Source organism: Crinia signifera, chromosome 11 (genome assembly GCF_055691185.1).
Source record: "Crinia signifera chromosome 11, ASM5569118v1, whole genome shotgun sequence".
Classification (NCBI taxonomy): Eukaryota; Metazoa; Chordata; class Amphibia; order Anura; family Myobatrachidae; genus Crinia; species Crinia signifera.
Window position 1 is genome coordinate 100476854 of NC_139227.1, and position 20492 is coordinate 100497345.

The 20492-nt window shown below is 44.8% G+C and overlaps 1 protein-coding gene across 1 annotated transcript in view; it reads right to left on the reverse strand.

Moving 5' to 3' along the window:
- LOC146045115 (receptor-type tyrosine-protein phosphatase beta-like) overlaps nucleotides 1-20492 on the reverse strand; it is a 160551-nt gene that overhangs the window by 80127 nt on the left and 59932 nt on the right. The window contains exons 4-8 of the mRNA XM_083163791.1: nucleotides 4538-4813; nucleotides 4068-4322; nucleotides 2455-2715; nucleotides 1989-2264; nucleotides 1529-1783 (exon numbers count right to left, since the gene is read on the reverse strand). Of these exons, the coding sequence (XP_083019917.1) occupies nucleotides 1529-1783; nucleotides 1989-2264; nucleotides 2455-2715; nucleotides 4068-4322; nucleotides 4538-4813 (1323 nt within the window). The remainder of the gene's footprint in view (nucleotides 1-1528; nucleotides 1784-1988; nucleotides 2265-2454; nucleotides 2716-4067; nucleotides 4323-4537; nucleotides 4814-20492) is intronic.

Consider the following 20492-nt stretch of genomic DNA (forward strand, 5'->3'; position numbering starts at 1 on the left):
CTCATCACCCAACTGTATCCAATTCTTAGAGAACCTGTGACTACTCCTACCAAAGGTACATGTTCTCCAGCTACCTTCTCCTCTTGGGCCTACATATAGATATTTCCTCATACACCTATCCCATATGCACCATATGGTGTGAATTTCATGCTAAAAACTCTTTCCTCAACTTTTCTACATTTGTCTGCTACTTTTTCTTTTTCTCATCCTTGCATATTAGTTCTAGGTTTTTCATGTCATAAATAAACTTGTAGAATACGCATAATTATGCATACTGGTAGTCAATTGTGTCAAAGCTGCCTTATGTAATTTCTGCTGCTTTTACAACAAAGTTGTGTCTGTGATTGCAAGTGAGAGAGAGAGAGAGATACAGAGAGAGAGAGAGAGATACAGAGAGAGAGAGAGAGATACAGAGAGAGAGAGAGAGAGATACAGAGAGAGAGAGAGAGAAAGGGAGAGAGATGAGGCTAGAAGTTGGAGAGAGAGAGAAGTGTTGTGCTGAGGCTGAAGAAAAGCATAAGCAAATTAGTCTAGAGAAATAGAAAGAGCGATGGGGCTGGATGGTGGAGAGATGGTGAGGGATACAAGGCTGGAAGGCAGAGATAGGGTGACGCTAAAGAAACAGAGAGGGAAATGAGACTGGAAAGACAGAGAGACACGTGGCTGGATGTTGGAGAGAAAAAGAAATGGATATTACTGGACAGACAGAAAGAATTGAAGCAGAAGAGATAGAGTGAGAAATGGAGCTGGAATTTGGAGAGATGGTGATGGGGAAAAGTCTAGAAAAGTAGTGTGGGTTAGGTTGAAGAAACAAATAGGGAGATGAGGCTGGAGAGACAGAGAGATGTTCCTGGAGGGTAGAGAATCAAAGAGGGGTATTAGGCTGGAGAGATAAAGAGAGAGAGAGAGAGAGAGCTGGGGAGAGAAAAGACAACAATAGGAATGAGGCTTAAGATATAAGAGGGGACGAACCTGGGGAGTGGATAGATGGTGAGGGGAATGAGGCTGGAGAGGCACAGAGGGGGTGAGGCTGAAGAAAAAGAGGGAGATGAGGCTGAAGAGACAGGGAGAGATGTGGCTGGAGGGAGGAGAGACAAAGAGGGGGATGAGGCTGGAAATATAGAGAAAGATGGAGCTAGAGAGTAAAGAGTTTATAGAGACAAAATAAGGAATGACAAGAAGGGTAAAAACCTGGGGGTAGAGAGATGGTGTAGGTGATGAGACTGGAGAGATAGCAAGAGAGATAAGGTTGTATGGTGAACAAAGAGGGCGATGAGTCTGAAGAGACAGAGAAATGAAATTGAAGAAATAGAGAGGTAGAGGGACTTGAGAGAAAGAAATGAAGCTGGAGAGGGCAGAGACAAAAAGGGGGGTGAGGCTGGAGAGACAAAAATGGTTATGCAGCTGGACGGTGATGAGACAGAGAAGGGGATGACTCTGGAGGAGCAGAAAGGAGGATATAGTATTTGTAATTTCTGTATTCATTGATTGCTGTAGAAATAAAGTCACATAACCCAATCATACTTACATGTGGCCCCTATCACTGGAGCGGATGTCTGGCTGCAGTTACCACTAACTGTCTGTACAGTGACTGTATATTCTCTGCCTGGTAACAGCCCTGTTATATTCCATTGTGTAGCATTAGTTTGTGCTGTGATATTTATGTCTCCTGTTAGAAAGACTTGATACTGATCCACTTTCCCCACTGGTGTCGTCCACAAGACTCCAAGAACATTAACCGGCATGTAATTGTTGAGCGTAATGTTGATAGCCAGACCAGGGACTAAAGGGGAATGAAATCACATGTTATCCTATACAGATACCTTTAAGTCAGTGAGCTCAATATATTTGCAATTATCTCATACATCACTATATATGTCAGTATTATTATTATATATATATATATATTAATATGTAGATCAATATCATATCTATAAATCAACAGGTCTCACTAATACTTATACAAGTTCCTGTCTCCCTGTACTCACCTGTGCAGGTAGTTAGTGACACAGGGTCAGACTCAGTGACATTATCTCCAGCTCTTGTATATACCATGAATGTATAGGTTTCTCCTGGTGTTAGATTCATTATTGTTACTGACTCATTTGTCACTATTGTATTAGATATTATTGTAGATGACGATGTAACACCTGTCTGCACGCTGTAGGTGTAAGTACTCTTATACTCAGCCGGTCTGCTCCAGGACAGAGGCACAGAGACCATGGAAGAGGAATTATTTATCAGTGAGGTCACCGGCATTGGTTCTATTATGGAAGATATAACACAGGGTCAGAGAGCACAGAGGTTACATGAAGGATATATACAGTACATCTAATATAACAGTACTAATGCAGAATTCTTAGTACAGAATACTAATCTGACACCTTGTTACCAGCTATATCATACATCTTAGGAAAATGGACAATTGTAGCTAACATACATGAAGATACTTACTAGTATACACAGATGCACTAACAGGTAAACTCTGATACCCCAGGGCTCCGACTGTTACCACAGTAACGGTGTAGTTAGTCCCAGATGTCAGACTGAGAAGGGTGATATTTGATGTGTTACTTGATACAGTCCAAGTGCCTGAAGAATTCCCATAACTAATATTATATGGCACGATTGTCATATTGGTTGGCAATCCCCAAGATAGTGTGATGAAGTTTACTCCAACTGCTGTAAAGTTTAGGTTTCCTGGTTGGGTTGGATCTGTGTAGTAACATAGAAATACACTTAATTAGGGACATGTACAGTCTGAGTACAAGTTGTTGATATTTTATGGAAAAAACTGAAAAATAATAATTAGGAGATGATTGAGAAATGGAATCCACATGTTATAACCCTTTCAGACAGAAGCCATCGCTTGGATATGAATTCATCAAAGTTGTGTCTGTGATTGATAGTGAGAGAGAGAGAGAGAGAGAGAGATGAGACTGGAGGTTTGAGAGAGAGGTGTTGTGCTGACGCTGAAGAAAATGATAGGGAGATTAGGCTAGAGAAATAGAAAGAGCGATGGGGCTGGATAGTGGAGAGATGGTGAGGGAAATAAAGCTGGAAGGCAGAGATAGGGTGAGGCTAAAGAAACAGAGAGGGAGATGTGACTGGAGAGATACATAGTGAGAGAGAGAAATAGATAGAGCTAAAGAGAAGAGACAAAAAGAGGAATACTGCTTGAGATAAGAGGGGAAGAACCTAATGGTTGATAGATAGCAAGGGGGTGAGACTAGGGAGGCACAAAGGGGGTGAGGCTGAACAAACAGAGGTAGATGAGGCTGTAGAGACAGGGAGAGATGTGGCTGGAGGCAGGAGAGACAAAGAGGAGGATGAGGCTTCAAATATAGGTGGAGCTGTAGAGTGAAGAGTGAATTGACACAAAAAGGAATGAGTGAGGCCTACGAGACCAGAGGGGGAAGAACCTGGGGGTGGAGAGATGGTGAGGGGGGTGAGACTGGAGAGACAGCGAGAGAGTTAAGGTTGGAGGGTGGGCAAAGAAGTTAAGTCTGGAGAGACAGAACGAGAGATGAAGTTGAAGAGATAGAGGAAGGTGGACTTGAGAGACATAAATGAAGCTGGAGCGTGCATAGACAAAAAGGGGGGTGGGTGAGGCTGGAGAGACAAATATGGTTCTGAAGCTGGAGGGTGGAGAGACAGAGGAAAATATCTGTCATTTCTATATTCACTGATTGCTCAAGAAATAAAGGGGGTTATTCTAGTTCACTCGGAAAAGCACAAACACTCTCTAATGGACAAAACCATATGCACTGCAGGTGGGGCTGATGTAACATGTGCAGAGAGAGTTCGATTTGGGTGGGGTTTATGCCTCAATATAATATCTATATTGCAGTATAAAAATATTAAAAATAAATACTGGCTGATTAAATAAAAATAAATCAGCCAGTATTTACCCTGGACAGAAACATTAAAACACCCAAATCTAAAACTCTGCACATGTTACATCAGCCCCACCTGCAGTGCATATGGTTTTGTCCATTAGAGAGTGTTTGTGCCTTTCAGAGTGAACTAGAATAACCCCCAAAGTCACATGACCCAATCATACTCACATGTGGCCTCTATCACTGGAGCGGATGTCTGGCTGCAGTTACCACTAACTGTCTGTACAGTGACTGTATATACCCTGCCTGGTAACAGCCCTGTTATATTCCATTGTGTAGCATTAGTTTGTGCTGTGATATTTATGTCTCCTGTTAGAAAGACTTGATAATGATCCACTTTTCCCGCTGGTGTCGTCCACGAGACTCCAAGAACATTAACCGACATGTAATTGTTGAGCGTAATGTTGATAGCCAGTCCGGGGACTAAAGGGGAATGAAATCACATGTTATCCTATACAGATACTTTAAAGTCAGTGACCTAAATATATTTTATTAATAATGTTCCAAAACAATTATCTCATAAATTACTATATATGTCAGTATTATTATATATATATTACTATGTAGGATCAATAGCATAGCTATAAATCAACAGGTCTCACTGATACATATACATGTTCCAGTCTCCCTGTACTCACCTGTGCAGGTAGTTAGTGACACAGGGTCAGACTCAGTGACATTATCTCCAGCTCTTGTATATACCATGAATGTATAGGTTTCTCCTGGTGTTAGATTCATTATTGTAACTGACTCATTTGTCACTATTGTATTAGATATTATTGTAGGTGACGATGTGACACCTGTCTGCACTCTGTAGGTGTAAGTACTCTTATACTCTGCGGGTCTGCTCCACATCAGGGACACAGAATATGATGTCACATTATCTGCACTCAGTGATGTCACCGATATTGGCTCTTAAAGGATAAAAAAAATATTATTATAAGGAAAACATTATGGTATAAAATAAAAAGATGCAACGACCCCCCAAATGCAAACGGAGAAATACTGCTGGATTTGATATGATATACAAAGCTCCATCACACACACCTTATCCAACACTAACATGTGTGTTGGTGCACTGTGTGCCACTTTATGTATGAGTGGGTGTGTCTAAGTGGGGCAGGCAGTTATACTATACAACAGGTGAGTCTGTAGGAGCAGCAGTACTGAGGAGTGACTGAAGAGACTCCATATACAGCAGCATGTGGGCGTTGCTATCAGAATCAGCTTTATTGGCCAGGTATACTTGCGCATACTAGGAATTTGATTTGAATTGCTGTGCAACAGCCAGTTAGGTAACAGTTAAACAGTGACAGTACAGATATACATGATACGTACAGGTATACGCTAGATACTGTATATCCCACCCTATGGAATGCCCTTCTACGCACAATAAGACTCTCCACTAGCCTCCAAACTTTCACGCGTTCCCTGAAAACTCACAACTTCAGCCAAGCCTATCATATTTAAGTACCACACGCATAACCCTCTAAGGCACTTATTTATTTACAGTGCCTTATATAGCGCAGCATATGCTGTTATGCTTTACAATTTAAAACAACAGTGATTAAACAAACTGGGTAGAAACAAACCGACATGGAGGAAGGAGGGCCCTGCCCGCAAGCTTACAATCTATAGGGATAATAGGAGGGATACATACGGATAGAATTCCATAGCATGGCAGTCCCATCAGATTACAGTCCTGATGGGATGCAATTAGATATAAATGCTACTGGAGGTTGTGTGGGAGTCCTGAGTATGATAGGCTGCTTGAAGAGGTGAGTTTTCAGGGAATGTTTGAAAGTTTGGAGGCTGGAGGAGAAACTGAATGTGCGTGGAAGGGCGTTCCATAAGGTAGGCGCTGCTTGACAAATATCCTGCAAGTGTAAGTGGGAGCAAGTAATTAGTGTGGATGAGAGACGCAGATCTTGTGCAGAGGTCGGGTGGGGATATATTATGAGATAAGCGAAGAGATATAAGTCAGTGTAGTCAGAGTAATGGCTTTGTATGTAAGTAGAAGTATTTTATATTGAATGCTGTAATATACAGGCAACCAATAGAGGGACTGACAGAGTGGATCAGCAGACAATGAATGTCTAGCCAGGAAGATCAGCCTCGCAGCTGCATTCAAAATGGATTGTAGACTTTTCTTGGGAAGACCAGTAAGGAGGCTATTGCAATAATCAATGCGTGATATAATGAGTGCATGGAGTAGAGTTTTTGCAATGTCTTGTGTAAGGTACGGAAGAACTTTTGATATGTTTTTTAGATGCATGTAACATGATTTAGAGACAAATTGAATGTGAGGAATGATGTACAGTACAGTTCAGAGTCGAGGATGACCCCCTAGGCAGCGAGCTTATGGAGTAGGATTAATTGTTGTGTGATAGAGATATCAGTTTGGTTACTACTCTTGGGTGGTAGGAATATAATTAATTCTGCTTTGGAAATGTTGAGTTTGAGGTGGCGAGATGACATCCAAGATGAAATGGAAGAAAGGCATTCAGAGACACGGAGCAATACTGATGGTGACAATTCCGGGGAGGATAGATAGATTTAAGTATCATCAGCATACAGATGATAGTGAAGTCCAAAAGAGTTGATTTGTTTCCCAAGTGAGGAGGTATAGATTGAGAAAAGCAGAGGACCTAATACTGAGCCTTGTGGTACTCCAACGGACAGAGGTAGTGAGGAGGAGGTAGAATCAGAGAAGCGAAACATTGAAAGAGCAAATAGGTAGGTAGGAAGAGAACCAAGAAAGGGCTATGTTCTGAAGACCTAGGGCCTTGATTGCTAACATTGACACTCCAGATGTTTTTAAACTACACATCCCAGCATGCTCTGCTTCAGTTTTACTATTTTGGCCATGCTAAATCTGATGCAGAGTATGCTGGGATGTGTAGTTCAACAACAGCTGGAGTGTCAAGGTTAGCCATCAAGGACCTAGGGATTGTAGTGTTTGTATGAGAACATAGTGGTCGACAGTGTCAAAGGCAGCTGAGAGATCTAGAAGAATAAGAATTGAGAAATGGCCATTAGATTTAGCAGTGGCCAGATCATGAACTTTAGTCCGTGCTGTCTCTGTGGAGTGTTGAGAGCGAAAGCCTGACTGAAGTGGGTCCAATAGGTTGTAGGAGTTAAGAATGTGTGTGAGGCGAGTGTAGGCAAGTCTCTCAAGGAGCTTGGAGAGGCATGGGAGCTGAGAGATAGGATAATAGTTAGAGAGACAGTTTGGATCAGAATTGTGTTTTTTTAGAATGGGAGTAATAAGTGCATGCTTGAACAGAGAAGGAAAGCTACCAGTAGAGAGACAGAAAGATTACAGATTGGCATAAGCACAGGAGAAAGAGTGTTACTGACTTGTAAGGGTATAGGATCAAGAGGAGAGTTAGTAGAGTAAGAGGATAAGAAGAGTGTGGATACTTTATACTCACTTGTGGGGTCAAATGAGGATAAAGTGTCAGAGGGCTCAGGAAAGGAAGTAACCAAGTCAGTGGCTGAAGAAGAGCATGCCATGTCATCTTGGATTTTAGCAATATTTTCCTGGAAGAAGGAAGCAAGCTCTTGCACACTGATATTAGCAAGTGGGGAGGGTAAAGGAGGGTAAAGAAGTGAATTAAATGTATCAAAAAGTTGCTTGTGGTTAGTGGCATGAGAAGAGATGAGAGATTGAAAAAACTTTGTTTAGAAGTGTCCCAAGCATTACGATAGGAGTGGTAGGTAGTCTAAATTGTGTCACTTGGATATTGAGATTAATGCCAATGATGTTCAAATCTACGTGATAGTTTTTGCAGGTGTCTTTTAGAGTGCCACGGTTGGCATCTAAGAATACGTGGATTGTGAGGTGTAGCTTGAGCAGCTTCATAAAGGGCAGTTTGTAGAGTCTGGTTCAGGTGGGTTACAGTTGTCTCAGGACAGGCAAGTGTAGAAATGGGTGAGAGCTGTTGTTGCAGAGAGGTAGAAAGTTGTTGAAAATCAATAGTATTAGTATTTCTGCAGGTTAGAGGAGGCTTGCATGATTAAGGCATTATAGAGTTTGGAGAAATGGAGGAGGTTGAGAAGGTGATACGGTTGTGATCCGAGAGAGGAAATGGGGCGTTAGTGAATTCAGAAACAGAGTATAGTCTAGTGAATACAAGGCCAAGGCAGTGTCCCTCTTTGTGAGCAGAGGAGTCAGACCATTGGGTGAGGCCAAGTGAGGCGGTTAGAGAGCGAAGTTTAGAGGCACGAGGAGAAAGTGGGCTGTCCATAGCGATATTGATATCACCCATGATGATGGTGGAGATGTCAGAAGACAAGAAGTGTGGAAGCCAGGCAGAAAAATCTTCCAGAAATGGTTGTTTGGGAAGCCCAGGTGGGCAATCGATAGCTGCGACATGCAGAGAGAAATGGGTGCAAACCCTGAAAGAGTGAACTTGAAATGATGTGTGTAGATGCATGCCAAGCATCTTGGGAGATGTAGTCTCATGGTATGACTCACTTCCGGTTACAGGGTCTGGCAGGCAGTCAGTGTTTGCCAGAGGCTGAATAAAGACGCACTTATTTCAAGCTGCACAGGTGTCTCTGAGTTGATTGATACGCACATCTACATGGTGTCAGAAGCGGGATCAATATGGCACATGGACTAAGGAAGATTGATCCGTTGGTGTTTGACGAACACATCGCTGACAACTAGCTCAGATTCAAGAGACAATGGCACGTGTACTGCATCGCGGGCTTATCAGACAAGTCGAAGAAGGTACAGGCATACACGCTGCTGAACCTCGCAGGCACAGACGCCGGGGACAAATCAGACGCATTCATATACGCGGACGCAGAAAACAGAGAGGATCCTGAAGTCCTGCTCACCAAGTTTGAAGAGATCTGCATGCCGGTGAAGAACGTCATTATGGACAGGCATATCTTCAACAGCACAAATCAAAAGGGTGACGACACCATACAATCATACGCCTCCACACTAAAGCTGCTGGCAAAGAAGTGTAACTTTGGCACACTCACAGATGAGCTTATCCGTGACAGAATCGTATGCGGCATACGCAATGACAAGGTACGTGCACAGCTACTGAGGGAAAAAGGCCTCACACTAGAAACCGCCATAAGCATTTGCATGCTCCACGAGCAGGCAGGAAAGGGCACAAGGGAGTTAAAGAAAGACGCTGAGATCTGTGTCATGGCGGCCACCACACCCCGGTCACTCACATGTGGGAACTGAGCAGCACAGCACCCCCCAGACAGGCAGAGCTGCCCCGCATATGATAAACGCTGCAATGCATGTGGCAAATGGAATCATTTTGCAAGGTGCTGTCGCTCTAAAGACCAGACACCCACAAAACAACAGGCTGAGCCACGCTATAGCCGTCTACCCCGGCAGGTCAACCAGGTGGACACAGACCCAGTGTACGACACAACCCGCACAACAGTCTGCGACAGCATGGTTCACACAGATGAGAGAGGTGAAATATTTATCAAGCTCAAGACAAAAAACACCAACAGAGTGGCCACGGTCAAGATAGACTCAGGAGCCAAATGCAACATCGTGTCACACAGACAATTGCGTGAGATAGATCCTGCCGCACAAATCAACCCACAGGACAGAATAAACTTGATAGCATATGGAGGCCAGGTCATCACCACACTGGGCACCACGAGGATACAGTTCACCCGTGCTGAATTGCTGTTCCACATCGTGGACCAACAGGTCAAATCACTGCTTGGTCTCCCTGACAGTATGAGACTAGGCCTGCTCAAACTGGGGCCTGACGTACATGCCATTCAAATGACTGTTCCAGAAATTAGAGACATTCAAGATTTATTTGATTGCAACACGCTGGGAAAACTGCCGGTCACATACCACATTAGGCTGGATGACTCCATTGTTCCCACTGTTTGTGCTCCCCGCAGGGTCCCTATTGCCATGAAGGTCAAGATCATCCAAGAGCTACACAGAATGACGCAATTGGGTGTCATTGCACCGATAGAGGAAGCAACGCAATGGGTGTCTGCCATGGTGGCTGTAGCTAAAAAGGATGGGACTGTACGTTTATGCATTGACCCAGTGCACTTAAACAAGGCACTTCTACGCCCATACCACCCCCTCCGCACCATCGAGCAGGTGATTGCTGACATGCCAGGTGCCACGGTTTTTAGCACCCTGGATGCCAAGTGCGGTTTCTGGCAGATTCCCCTGGACAGAGTCTCTTCACGGCTCACTGCCTTCATGACCCCAATTGGGCGCTATGTCTTCCTCCACATGCCCTACGGCATCACCATGGGCAGCGAGGTCTTCCAGCGCTGCATTAAGCAATTGTTTGCTGGAAACCCCTGTGACATCATCGTTGACGACATCCTCATCTGGGGCAGCACCATGGAAGAGCATGACCAGCGCCTACACCAGGTACTCCTGCAGGCTCGTGCCCTCAACCTCAACCCAGACAAATGCAGATTCAGGGTCACGGAAGTGGCATACGTAGGCCACGTACTCACTTGCAAGGGCGTAATGCCAGACCCAAACAAGGTCTCTGCTGTCATACAGATGCCCCTCCTGGCAGATCAACTGGCACTACAGCGCTTACTGGGCATGACCAACTACCTGTCAAAGTTCCTCCCGCAGTACAGCGAAACCACTGCACCACTACGGCAGCTATTACACCAGGACTCTGAATGGTGTTGGCTGGACACACAGCTGCTGTCAACCGATTAAAGACCATGCTTACAAGCCCTCCGGTCCTGCAGTACTTCAATGTGCATGACCCAGTTGTTCTTTCTGTTGATGCTTCACAGAATGGCGTTGGGGCCGTGTGCCTCCAACACCGCAGACCAGTGGCGTTTGCATCCAGAGCCCTCACTGACACAGAAACCAGGTATGCACAGATTGAAAAAGAACTGTTGGCCCTTGTCTTTGCCTGCAACCGATTTCACCACTTCATCTATGGCCGTTATGGAAGTCCAGTTACACACACGCCATTTTAGGATAGTATGGCCGCCATTTTGGTTCGCAGAGTTGCGCAAATAAAGTTTCCATACCCGAGTATGTGTGACAAAGTGGACCAGAAGAGTAGCCATACTATCACACATAAATTCATAAATACATACTGACACTAAGTAAAATATAGTTAAAGGTTTAGAACGCCACACATAGCTTAGTTAGCCCTGCATACATCTGTCTGTATCATGTTTAGTACCGTTCCGTTCCGTTCATTGTGCGAAGTATTCCGGTCATTGCGAATATTCCGCAATATACACGGCTCGACAGTTATGGACATAATCCATATTCCAGGGACAGTTTCTGTTGAAAGTATGTAACAAAGGAATCTAGATGAAACCGGTTCTTATCACTGCTGACGCCGAAGCCACCAAACAAAGGACTCTTAAAGTTCACTCCCCTGGACCTAGCCAAACCAGGTGTATCATCTTACCCCCCAATCACAGCTGACCTGACATTCGACCTCTGACCAATGAGAACGGCCTTTGACCTCCCCTTTCTGACCCTATAAGATAGGCGACCCAGAGCAGCCAAAGTCTCTTCGGCACATCTACCTTTCCCTGACTTACTACCGGACTATAGTTCATCCCTGAACGATAGTGAGCTCTGACCGGACTGCGCTTTGCATATTTGATGAGAACGGTAACGGTTGCATTAACATTGTGGCTGATTGCGTCTGGTATTGCCAGACCTCTGCTTCCCCATTGTTCCTGTCCTTCCTTCTGCCACAATTTAAGAATATCTATATGCTTCACTCTCTCCTTACGACTGGAGAGTAGGCATATTTCATCTTTTACTGCCGATAAGATTTCCGGATCGAAGCTACCAACACTGGGAAATTCTAACTTGCTGCCTTGTGTCATTTTTCTCCATTTATTTTGGTAAACAACTGCGAGTTCACCGTGCTTCCTGCACATAATAAAAGCAGCCGATCCTTTTGGCCGGCTTGCTTCCTCCCTAACATGCACGTTATCACAGCGTGACCCGTTATTACCCATAATTACAGGAATAAACGTTCACAGCTTAATAGATATCGGTGGGTTATTACTTATCTGAGAGCTCCCCAAACACTCACTTCTACAGCTTCCTAGAACATCCCACAGTCAAGCAGGTGCGAAGGATACGAGGTACGATACTCAATCACCAAGTCTTTCAACTAGCAGCGAACTTCTAGCCAACTTGCTTGGTGCGGCACAATTTTTCCAGGGTATAACAAACTTGTTTTCCTATACCCCCAAAAATTGGATTTCTAAAGTAGCTAATCGGAAACAAGTGCGTTCCGATGTATCTTCTTGTACCCTCCTAGCGGAATCAATTCCACTGAAGGGGCAGTTCCTATGGGCACGTCGTCACGTGAACCCTGTCCTACCTGGACTGTCCTACACTGGACTACACTGCGCTTGAGTCGTGTCGTCACACACCCGTTCGCCTCAGTTATTTTTCACACTGGGCGCTGGTTACACCTTGGTCTTATGCATATATTTGAAATATTTCTGTACAGAAAATCTTCCCAGGCTGGTAGCTTTTCACTAGATACTTATGCAGGTATAAATCCCTTATAATACGCTATAGGAATCTATTAAAATAATGCTTGAGTTGCTTGCTTATGAGAAAATGAACAAAAGAAAAAAAAAACGTATTTTCTCTTTATTAAATCACCGCCCCATCCACAGTATATTACTATACTGTTTTAAATAAGGCTAGTGGTTTAATACTGTTCACCTTTGAGTTCCTATGTGTGCTGCATGTGCAGTACCAATGAACAGCCACGTGTGTACGTGCGTTGCTCACAGGCCGCCGATGAATCGGCCACCCACGTGTTCTATAGTGTATTTGCAAGGTTGCACTCGGGTTTCGCTATACGCAGTAATTGCGCCTAAATGTGGAATAAATCCCTTAACTCCGTCCGAAAGTTACGTATCAAGATGCGAAATAAATCCCGCACTTAATCCGTAAATCACGTACAAAGATGCGAAAATTTCCCGATATGGGCACGTGCGCGCGCACCTTGCGTAATACACAATAGACGCTTTACGTTACTGCAAAAGGCCCAGGGCTTGTCGCCACGTGGCGGAGTCTCTGGTTTTGCAGTAACTAACAATAAAAGTTATAGTTTTGCACAGAGGGGATCCTCTATGTACTATAATAAACACAGACTCCACGTGTGCGAACCTTATCGCACGTGGTACATATACTGTAATAAACAAGCAACTCAAAACACTATACCCCGTTAAACTACTTGTGGCAGGCAGAAGTACAGTTTACTAAGCACTTAATATATGTTTTAAAACACGTGGCTTTCACTTATTGTACTCCGGGTTCAGCGCTAGCACTTCCCGAACCCCGCACCGCCGCGGACTCGGCCTATCCAGCAATGGAAACAAATAAATACTTCCACCCTTTTGCTGGTATAGGTCGGGTCGCACGCCTGGTACTGAGTTCTGGAATGTGGAGCGGACGGACGAGCCCTCAATTGTTAATGGCGATTAAATATGACCAGAGAGACAATAAGTGAAAAGCGCTGGTACGTAATAAGTCCGCAACCAACGTACCCTTTATACCTAACTACGTGCGAACAAAGCGTAGCGCAGCGTAGCGTACCTTTTATTGTATTATGTACACCAAGAACCAATACCTTAATCAGAGATTCCTTCGCAGTACTTTGTCTCTAATCTGCGAATATACCTTATCGGACAGTGTCCGTAATATACCTTGTCGCTATTATGCGAATAAACAGACACGACCACTGTATAGAAATAAGGAGATAAGAACTCCAGTAAAAAGGTTGTATTTAAGTCCCTAATGGACAAAAGGGGGTTACAGAAATAAGAATAAACAGGTATAACAAGTGATACAATATACTAACAATGAATACTAAACAGGCTCAGCTAGGGGGAAAGAAAACAGATACAAGACACAATCAGCCAATCAATACAATAAGAATAAATACCGTTAATGCAACCGTTACCGTTCTCATCAAATATGCAAAGCGCAGTCCGGTCAGAGCTCACTATCGTTCAGGGATGAACTATAGTCCGGTGGTAAGTCAGGGAAAGGTAGATGTGCCGAAGAGACTTTGGCTGCTCTGGGTCGCCTATCTTATAGGGTCAGAAAGGGGAGGTCAAAGGCCGTTCTCATTGGTCAGAGGTCGAATGTCAGGTCAGCTGTGATTGGGGGGTAAGATGATACACCTGGTTTGGCTAGGTCCAGGGGAGTGAACTTTAAGAGTCCTTTGTTTGGTGGCTTCGGCGTCAGCAGTGATAAGAACCGGTTTCATCTAGATTCCTTTGTTACATACTTTCAACAGAAACTGTCCCTGGAATATGGATTATGTCCATAACTGTCGAGCCGTGTATATTGCGGAATATTCGCAATGACCGGAATACTTCGCACAATGAACGGAACGGAACGGTACTAAACATGATACAGACAGATGTATGCAGGGCTAACTAAGCTATGTGTGGCGTTCTAAACCTTTAACTATATTTTACTTAGTGTCAGTATGTATTTATGAATTTATGTGTGATAGTATGGCTACTCTTCTGGTCCACTTTGTCACACATACTCGGGACCTTCCTAGTCTAGCCGAGGCGGCCCATGGGCTGACACATCTTGGGAAGGAAGGTATGTGCAAGCTGGTAAAGGCCTACTGGTGTGCACCAGGGTTCGCTTCTCAAGCAGGTAGAGTGGCAATGTCATGCCTCACCTGTTTGAGGAAGAACGTTGGAAAAGCCATCCCAACAGAGCCATCCCACATCCCTCCTACAGAAGGCCCTTTCCAGGTAATACAAATCGACTTCATACAGTTACCACCCTGTAGAAATTTGAAATATGTATTAGTTTGTGTTGACATGTTTTCCAGCTGGGTGGAGGCTTTCCCCGCTGCCTCCAACACTGCTACCTTTACAGCAAAGAAAATATGTCAGGAGTTTGTCTGTAGGTATGGTATCCCAAAGGTCATTGAGAGTGACAGAGGCACTCATTTCACAGGAGAGGTCTTCCAAATCATGTGTAAACTCCTGGGGATTAATAGTAAACTTCATACTCCATATCGTCCCCAGGCGAGCGCCAAAGTTGAGAGAATGAATGGTACTATTAAGAACAAATTGGGTAAAGTTATGGCTGAAACAGGGTTGTTATGGCCAGAGGCATTGCCTATTGTGCTGTATAGCATTAGGACCACTCCCAGGACTCCGCTCAACTTGTCCCCCTTCGAGATATTGTTTGGTCGGCAGCCACACATCATGATAGACCCACAGGATGATCTCAAATGTAACAATGAGCTAACTGTACAGTATATCCTAAAGCTAAACAAACAGCTAAGGGAGCAACAAAAGCAGCTGAAGTTACTGAACCCTGATATGCCTACAGAGAATTGTCATAATCTTAAACCAGGAGACTTTGTTATGATCCGAAATTTTTTACGCTCAGGTTGTTTGATAGACCGTTGGGAAGGACCGTACCAAGTTTTGTTGACCAGCACTACATCAATTAAAGTCGCAGAGAGAGAGACTTGGATACATTCGTCCCACTGCAAGAAAGCCAGTAACCCAGAATCCCAGTGTGCAGAGAGCGAAAGAGAAGAAGTGTCGCTAGAAGCATTGTTTCGGGAACACTGAGAAGCAGCCAAGGTCGAGCAACCTGAGCGAACAAAGGTCCAAGAGCAGAGCAAAATAAAAGTCTCCTGGGTAGAGATGATGGAAGGACTCCAAGCAACAGGTTCACAGTTATGCATATATTTCTTTGTTTTCTTTCTGTGTTCTTTTCTTCATCCCAAGATACTCGGTGGCTGCCACATTCTAGAGCGATCGGAGCGGAGTTCTGACAGTGTAATAATGGACCCAGATATGGGTGAGGTAGAATCCCTAAACCAGCTTGACACTTTGCCCATGACAGGAGAAGGGAAAAGGTATGAGGGAAACGTAGTTCAAGGGTTATGTGATGAGTTATTGTCTGGCGAGTACTGTGTCTGTAGATATTGTCAACCTAAAATGGAAGAAGAATGCATCCAGCGATGTCAGTCGACAAGTAAGGCAACTACAGGCCGACATCCTTTGAGTGATTATCACTCACTAGTGGGTAAGGTCTTAAACCAAACAGAATGCTGGGTGTGTTCACAAGTGTTACATAAAAGGAGTAGTGTAGGCCTAGTCCCATACCCGCTTAATATTTCAGAGATAAGCGTATTAAACAAGGGGAGGCCATTGGATAAGAGATACCTGTATACCAGGTCCCCTAGTCTTAGATTACACCCATACCAAGTGGATAAATCCCTGGTATGTATGAACTTCTCGAGTTCCAGAGCGATTGGTACTTGGGAAGTGACATGGCATAACCAGACAATAACTTACTCCCAGCGTCCAGATGGAGAGCCTATTGACAAGGAATTGTTGTTAAAAATCCGAACCAGTGGGAGACATTATAAATATGTTTACACGGTGAAGAAAAGTAAAATGATGGCCGGCAGAGTATCAGCCGGCTACTGTAATATGACCCTACAGCCAGAAACTTGTGAGGAACAAGTCAGGGAGCAGGGGACGGGAATGTTCTTATGGATAATGTGTGACAAGATCATGAAATACTCTGTCCCTTATTTTCTCCCTGACGATGTTTATTATATTTGTGGTAGAAGGGCGTACAAATGGCTCTCCATGAACTACGTTGGTATTTGTTATTTAGGCAGAGTGTTACCTGAAGTGATGACCCTCACACATGAGGAGATGATGAGCATACACAGAGGTATTTCTCCTCCTTACACTCATACCCATTATGATCAAATCCATAAAAGGGATTTAACAATCAGGAAAGAACCCCTAGCTTCTGAAATGATACACGAGTCATTCGGTATCCAACTTCTCATTGCATTAGATATCACCCATACCGCCAGAGGAGTCATAAATTTTAAATATATACAAGCATTAGCCAGCTTGGTAGATAACATCACTGAGATTTATGATGACACCTTTAGATACACTGGGAAGGAGTTGCAAGCATATAAAAGAGAGCTAGTCCAACATCGGATGGTGCTGAACAATCTGACAGCTATGACAGGAGGATATTGTGTCACCCTCTCTACACAGTTTGGGGTGAAATGTTGTACATATATCACCAACAATACTGAAGACCCAGAAGAAATCATCGACCATCAGATGGATGAGATTCTTCAGCTTAAATGGGAATTTAGAAGGGAACATAATATCAGCCTGGCAGAAATAGGTAACAAAGTTAGTGAATGGACCTCCTGGTTGAATCCAATGCACTGGTTCTCTGGTTTAGGAGAATGGGCGCAAGGGATCATAGCTAGCATAGGAAAACTCCTTCTCTGTATCGGTGGTGCCATCATAGTCTTTGTGTTATTGTTCAAATGTTTAAAGGTGGTGACCTGGGGAAAGACAAAACGTACCGAAATCATGAGTGTAAGAACGAGAGATACAGAGGAAGACCAGGGTTTGGTATATGACCCTAGAATCGAAACCACCTCCCTTTGAAGAAACCATATTTGTGAACGTGTATATGTTGTAACCACCCTTGTTTTTATTTTTATCCCAAAATTGTACATTATCCTTCGTGACCCTGAGTAGATTGTTCGATAAATGCGGCCCATCGTTTATCCGTGATCCCGGATCGGCCAAGAGCAGATGGTTTACTCCCCTTATATGTTTAATTCATGGATCCCAATTTCTTTGTTAGGATTATGAATTTCTGTATTATCGTGTGAAATGTTTTGTATTGTAACAGTTTTATATTTACTGTTAAAGGGTGGACTATGGAAGTCGAGTTACACACACATCATTTTAGGATAGTATGGCCGCCATTTTGGTTCGCAGAGTTGCGCAAATAAAGTTTCCATACCCGAGTATGTGTGACAAAGTGGACCAGAAGAGTAGCCATACTATCACACATAAATTCATAAATACATACTGACACTAAGTAAAATATAGTTAAAGGTTTAGAACGCCACACATAGCTTAGTTAGCCCTGCATACATCTGTCTGTATCATGTTTAGTACCGTTCCGTTCTGTTCATTGTGCGAAGTATTCCGGTCATTGCGAATATTCCGCAATATACACGGCTCGACAGTTATGGACATAATCCATATTCCAGGGACAGTTTCTGTTGAAAGTATGTAACAAAGGAATCTAGATGAAACCGGTTCTTATCACTGCTGACGCCGAAGCCACCAAACAAAGGACTCTTAAAGTTCACTCCCCTGGACCTAGCCAAACCAGGTGTATCATCTTACCCCCCAATCACAGCTGACCTGACATTCGACCTCTGACCAATGAGAACGGCCTTTGACCTCCCCTTTCTGACCCTATAAGATAGGCGACCCAGAGCAGCCAAAGTCTCTTCGGCACATCTACAGATAGCGCAGGGCTTGTCGTTGCTGGGGATGGCGGAGGACTCGCCACCCGCCATCCCCCGCCCCTCGCCATCTGTATGTCGGAAGGGGACGCGCGTGCACGAGGTGCACGCGCGTCCCGTTCCGACGGTGCTTTTCCCCGGGTCCCCCGCCGGCTTCCCGGGGTCCCCGCCGGTCCACACCGCCCCCCCGCAGCCCCCCGCAGCCCTGCCCGTCTCCCTGAAGCTTTAGACGGGCAGGACTGCACCCGCCGCGCCGCCTCGCCGCCCGGCTATTGAGACGCTCGTGCGTGGGAAACGCACGAGCGTCTCATTCAGTCAGAGCGCCAGATTGCTGGCGGATCGCCAGGGACACGGTCCTGGCGCTCCGCCAGCAATAATAAGCCCGGCTCCATCTGTACCTTTCCCTGACTTACCACCGGACTATAGTTCATCCCTGAACGATAGTGAGCTCTGACCGGACTGCGCTTTGCATATTTGATGAGAACGGTAACGGTTGCATTAACGGTATTTATTCTTATTGTATTGATTGGCTGATTGTGTCTTGTATCTGTTTTCTTTCCCCCTAGCTGAGCCTGTTTAGTATTCATTGTTAGTATATTGTATCACTTGTTATACCTGTTTATTCTTATTTCTGTAACCCCCTTTAGTCCATTAGGGACTTAAATACAACCTTTTTACTGGAGTTCTTATCTCCTTATTTCTATACAGTGGTCGTGTCTGTTTATTCGCATAATAGCGACAAGGTATATTACGGACACTGTCCGATAAGGTATATTCGCAGATTAGAGACAAAGTACTGCGAAGGAATCTCTGATTAAGGTATTGGTTCTTGGTGTACATAATACAATAAAAGGTACGCTACGCTTTGTTCGCACGTAGTTAGGTATAAAGGGTACGTTGGTTGCGGACTTATTACGTAACCAGCGCTTTTCACTTATTGTCTCTCTGGTCATATTTAATCGCCATTAACACCGTCCTGTCACGATAGACACTGATCATCAGCCGCTCATCACAATCCTGAAGAAGCCCATACACTCTGCTTCATCTCGCATACAAAGCATGATGCTCAAACTCCAGAGGTACAACCTGGATGTCATTTACAAACCAGGCAAGGAAATCTATGTTGCCGATGCATTGTCCAGAGCATTCCTGCCTCCCACTGACGCAGGCAGCACCGAGGACGATTTCGAAGTCATGGCTGTGGAGGTCCTTCCCACCAAGTGAATGGAGGAGCTGCATGCAGCCACAAGCACAGATGAGCTCTCCCAAAGTCTTTCTGCAGTCATCCTCAATGGCTGGCCACCCTCATCCAGAGACTTGCCACACTGCCTGCGCCCTTTCTATTGCATGAGGAATGAACTCACCGTGTCTGACGGCATCATTATGCGAGGTCACTGCTTTGTGATCCCAGCTGCACTTCAGACGTCCTACACACAGCACATGCACCACGGTCATGCAGGCCTAGAGGCCACAAAGCACAGGGCCCGAGAAACTGCATTTTGGCCCTCCATGTACGGTGACATTGAACGGGCTGTCTCACCATGTGCCCCCTGCAACGCTCTACGCCCACATCAGCCACGGGAGCCCATGCTGCTCCACGACATTCCGGACCTCCCATGGCCTATCCTTGCAGCTGACTTATTTGAATGGAGGGGAAAGGAGTATATGGTGCTCGTTGACTCTTACTCAGGCTGGTTTGAAATAAACTACCTGCCCAACACCACAAGCCTGATGGTAATCTCGAAACTAAAAAGGCACTTTGCAGCGCATGGTACGCCACACCAGTTAGTCACTGACAACGCAATGCAGTTTAAGAGCAGAGAGTTCACAGAGTTCGCAAACACGTGGGACTTCCAGCATATCACCAGCAGCCCACATTATCCACAGTCTAACGGGCTGGCAGAGTGGGCAGTCCGTTCTGCAAAGCACCTAATGGAAAAGTGTGCACGAGATGGTTCGGACATATATCTAGCTCTGCTGATTCTGAGAAATACACCCAGAGATGGATTGCCCTCCCCTGCACAGTGTCTGTTAGCACGACGCACCCGCACAGCACTCCCAATATCAAAGCAGCTTCTATAACCCAGAGTGGAGCCTCAGGTGCGCGACTACATCAATAGGCGCAGAGCAAGTGTCAAGGCATCATCTGATAGGTCGGCACATCGCCTGCCACCATTGTCCCCAGGCCAGCCTGTCCGTATGCAAACTGAACAAGGTTTCGACAGAGTAGCAGTAGTACAGCGTC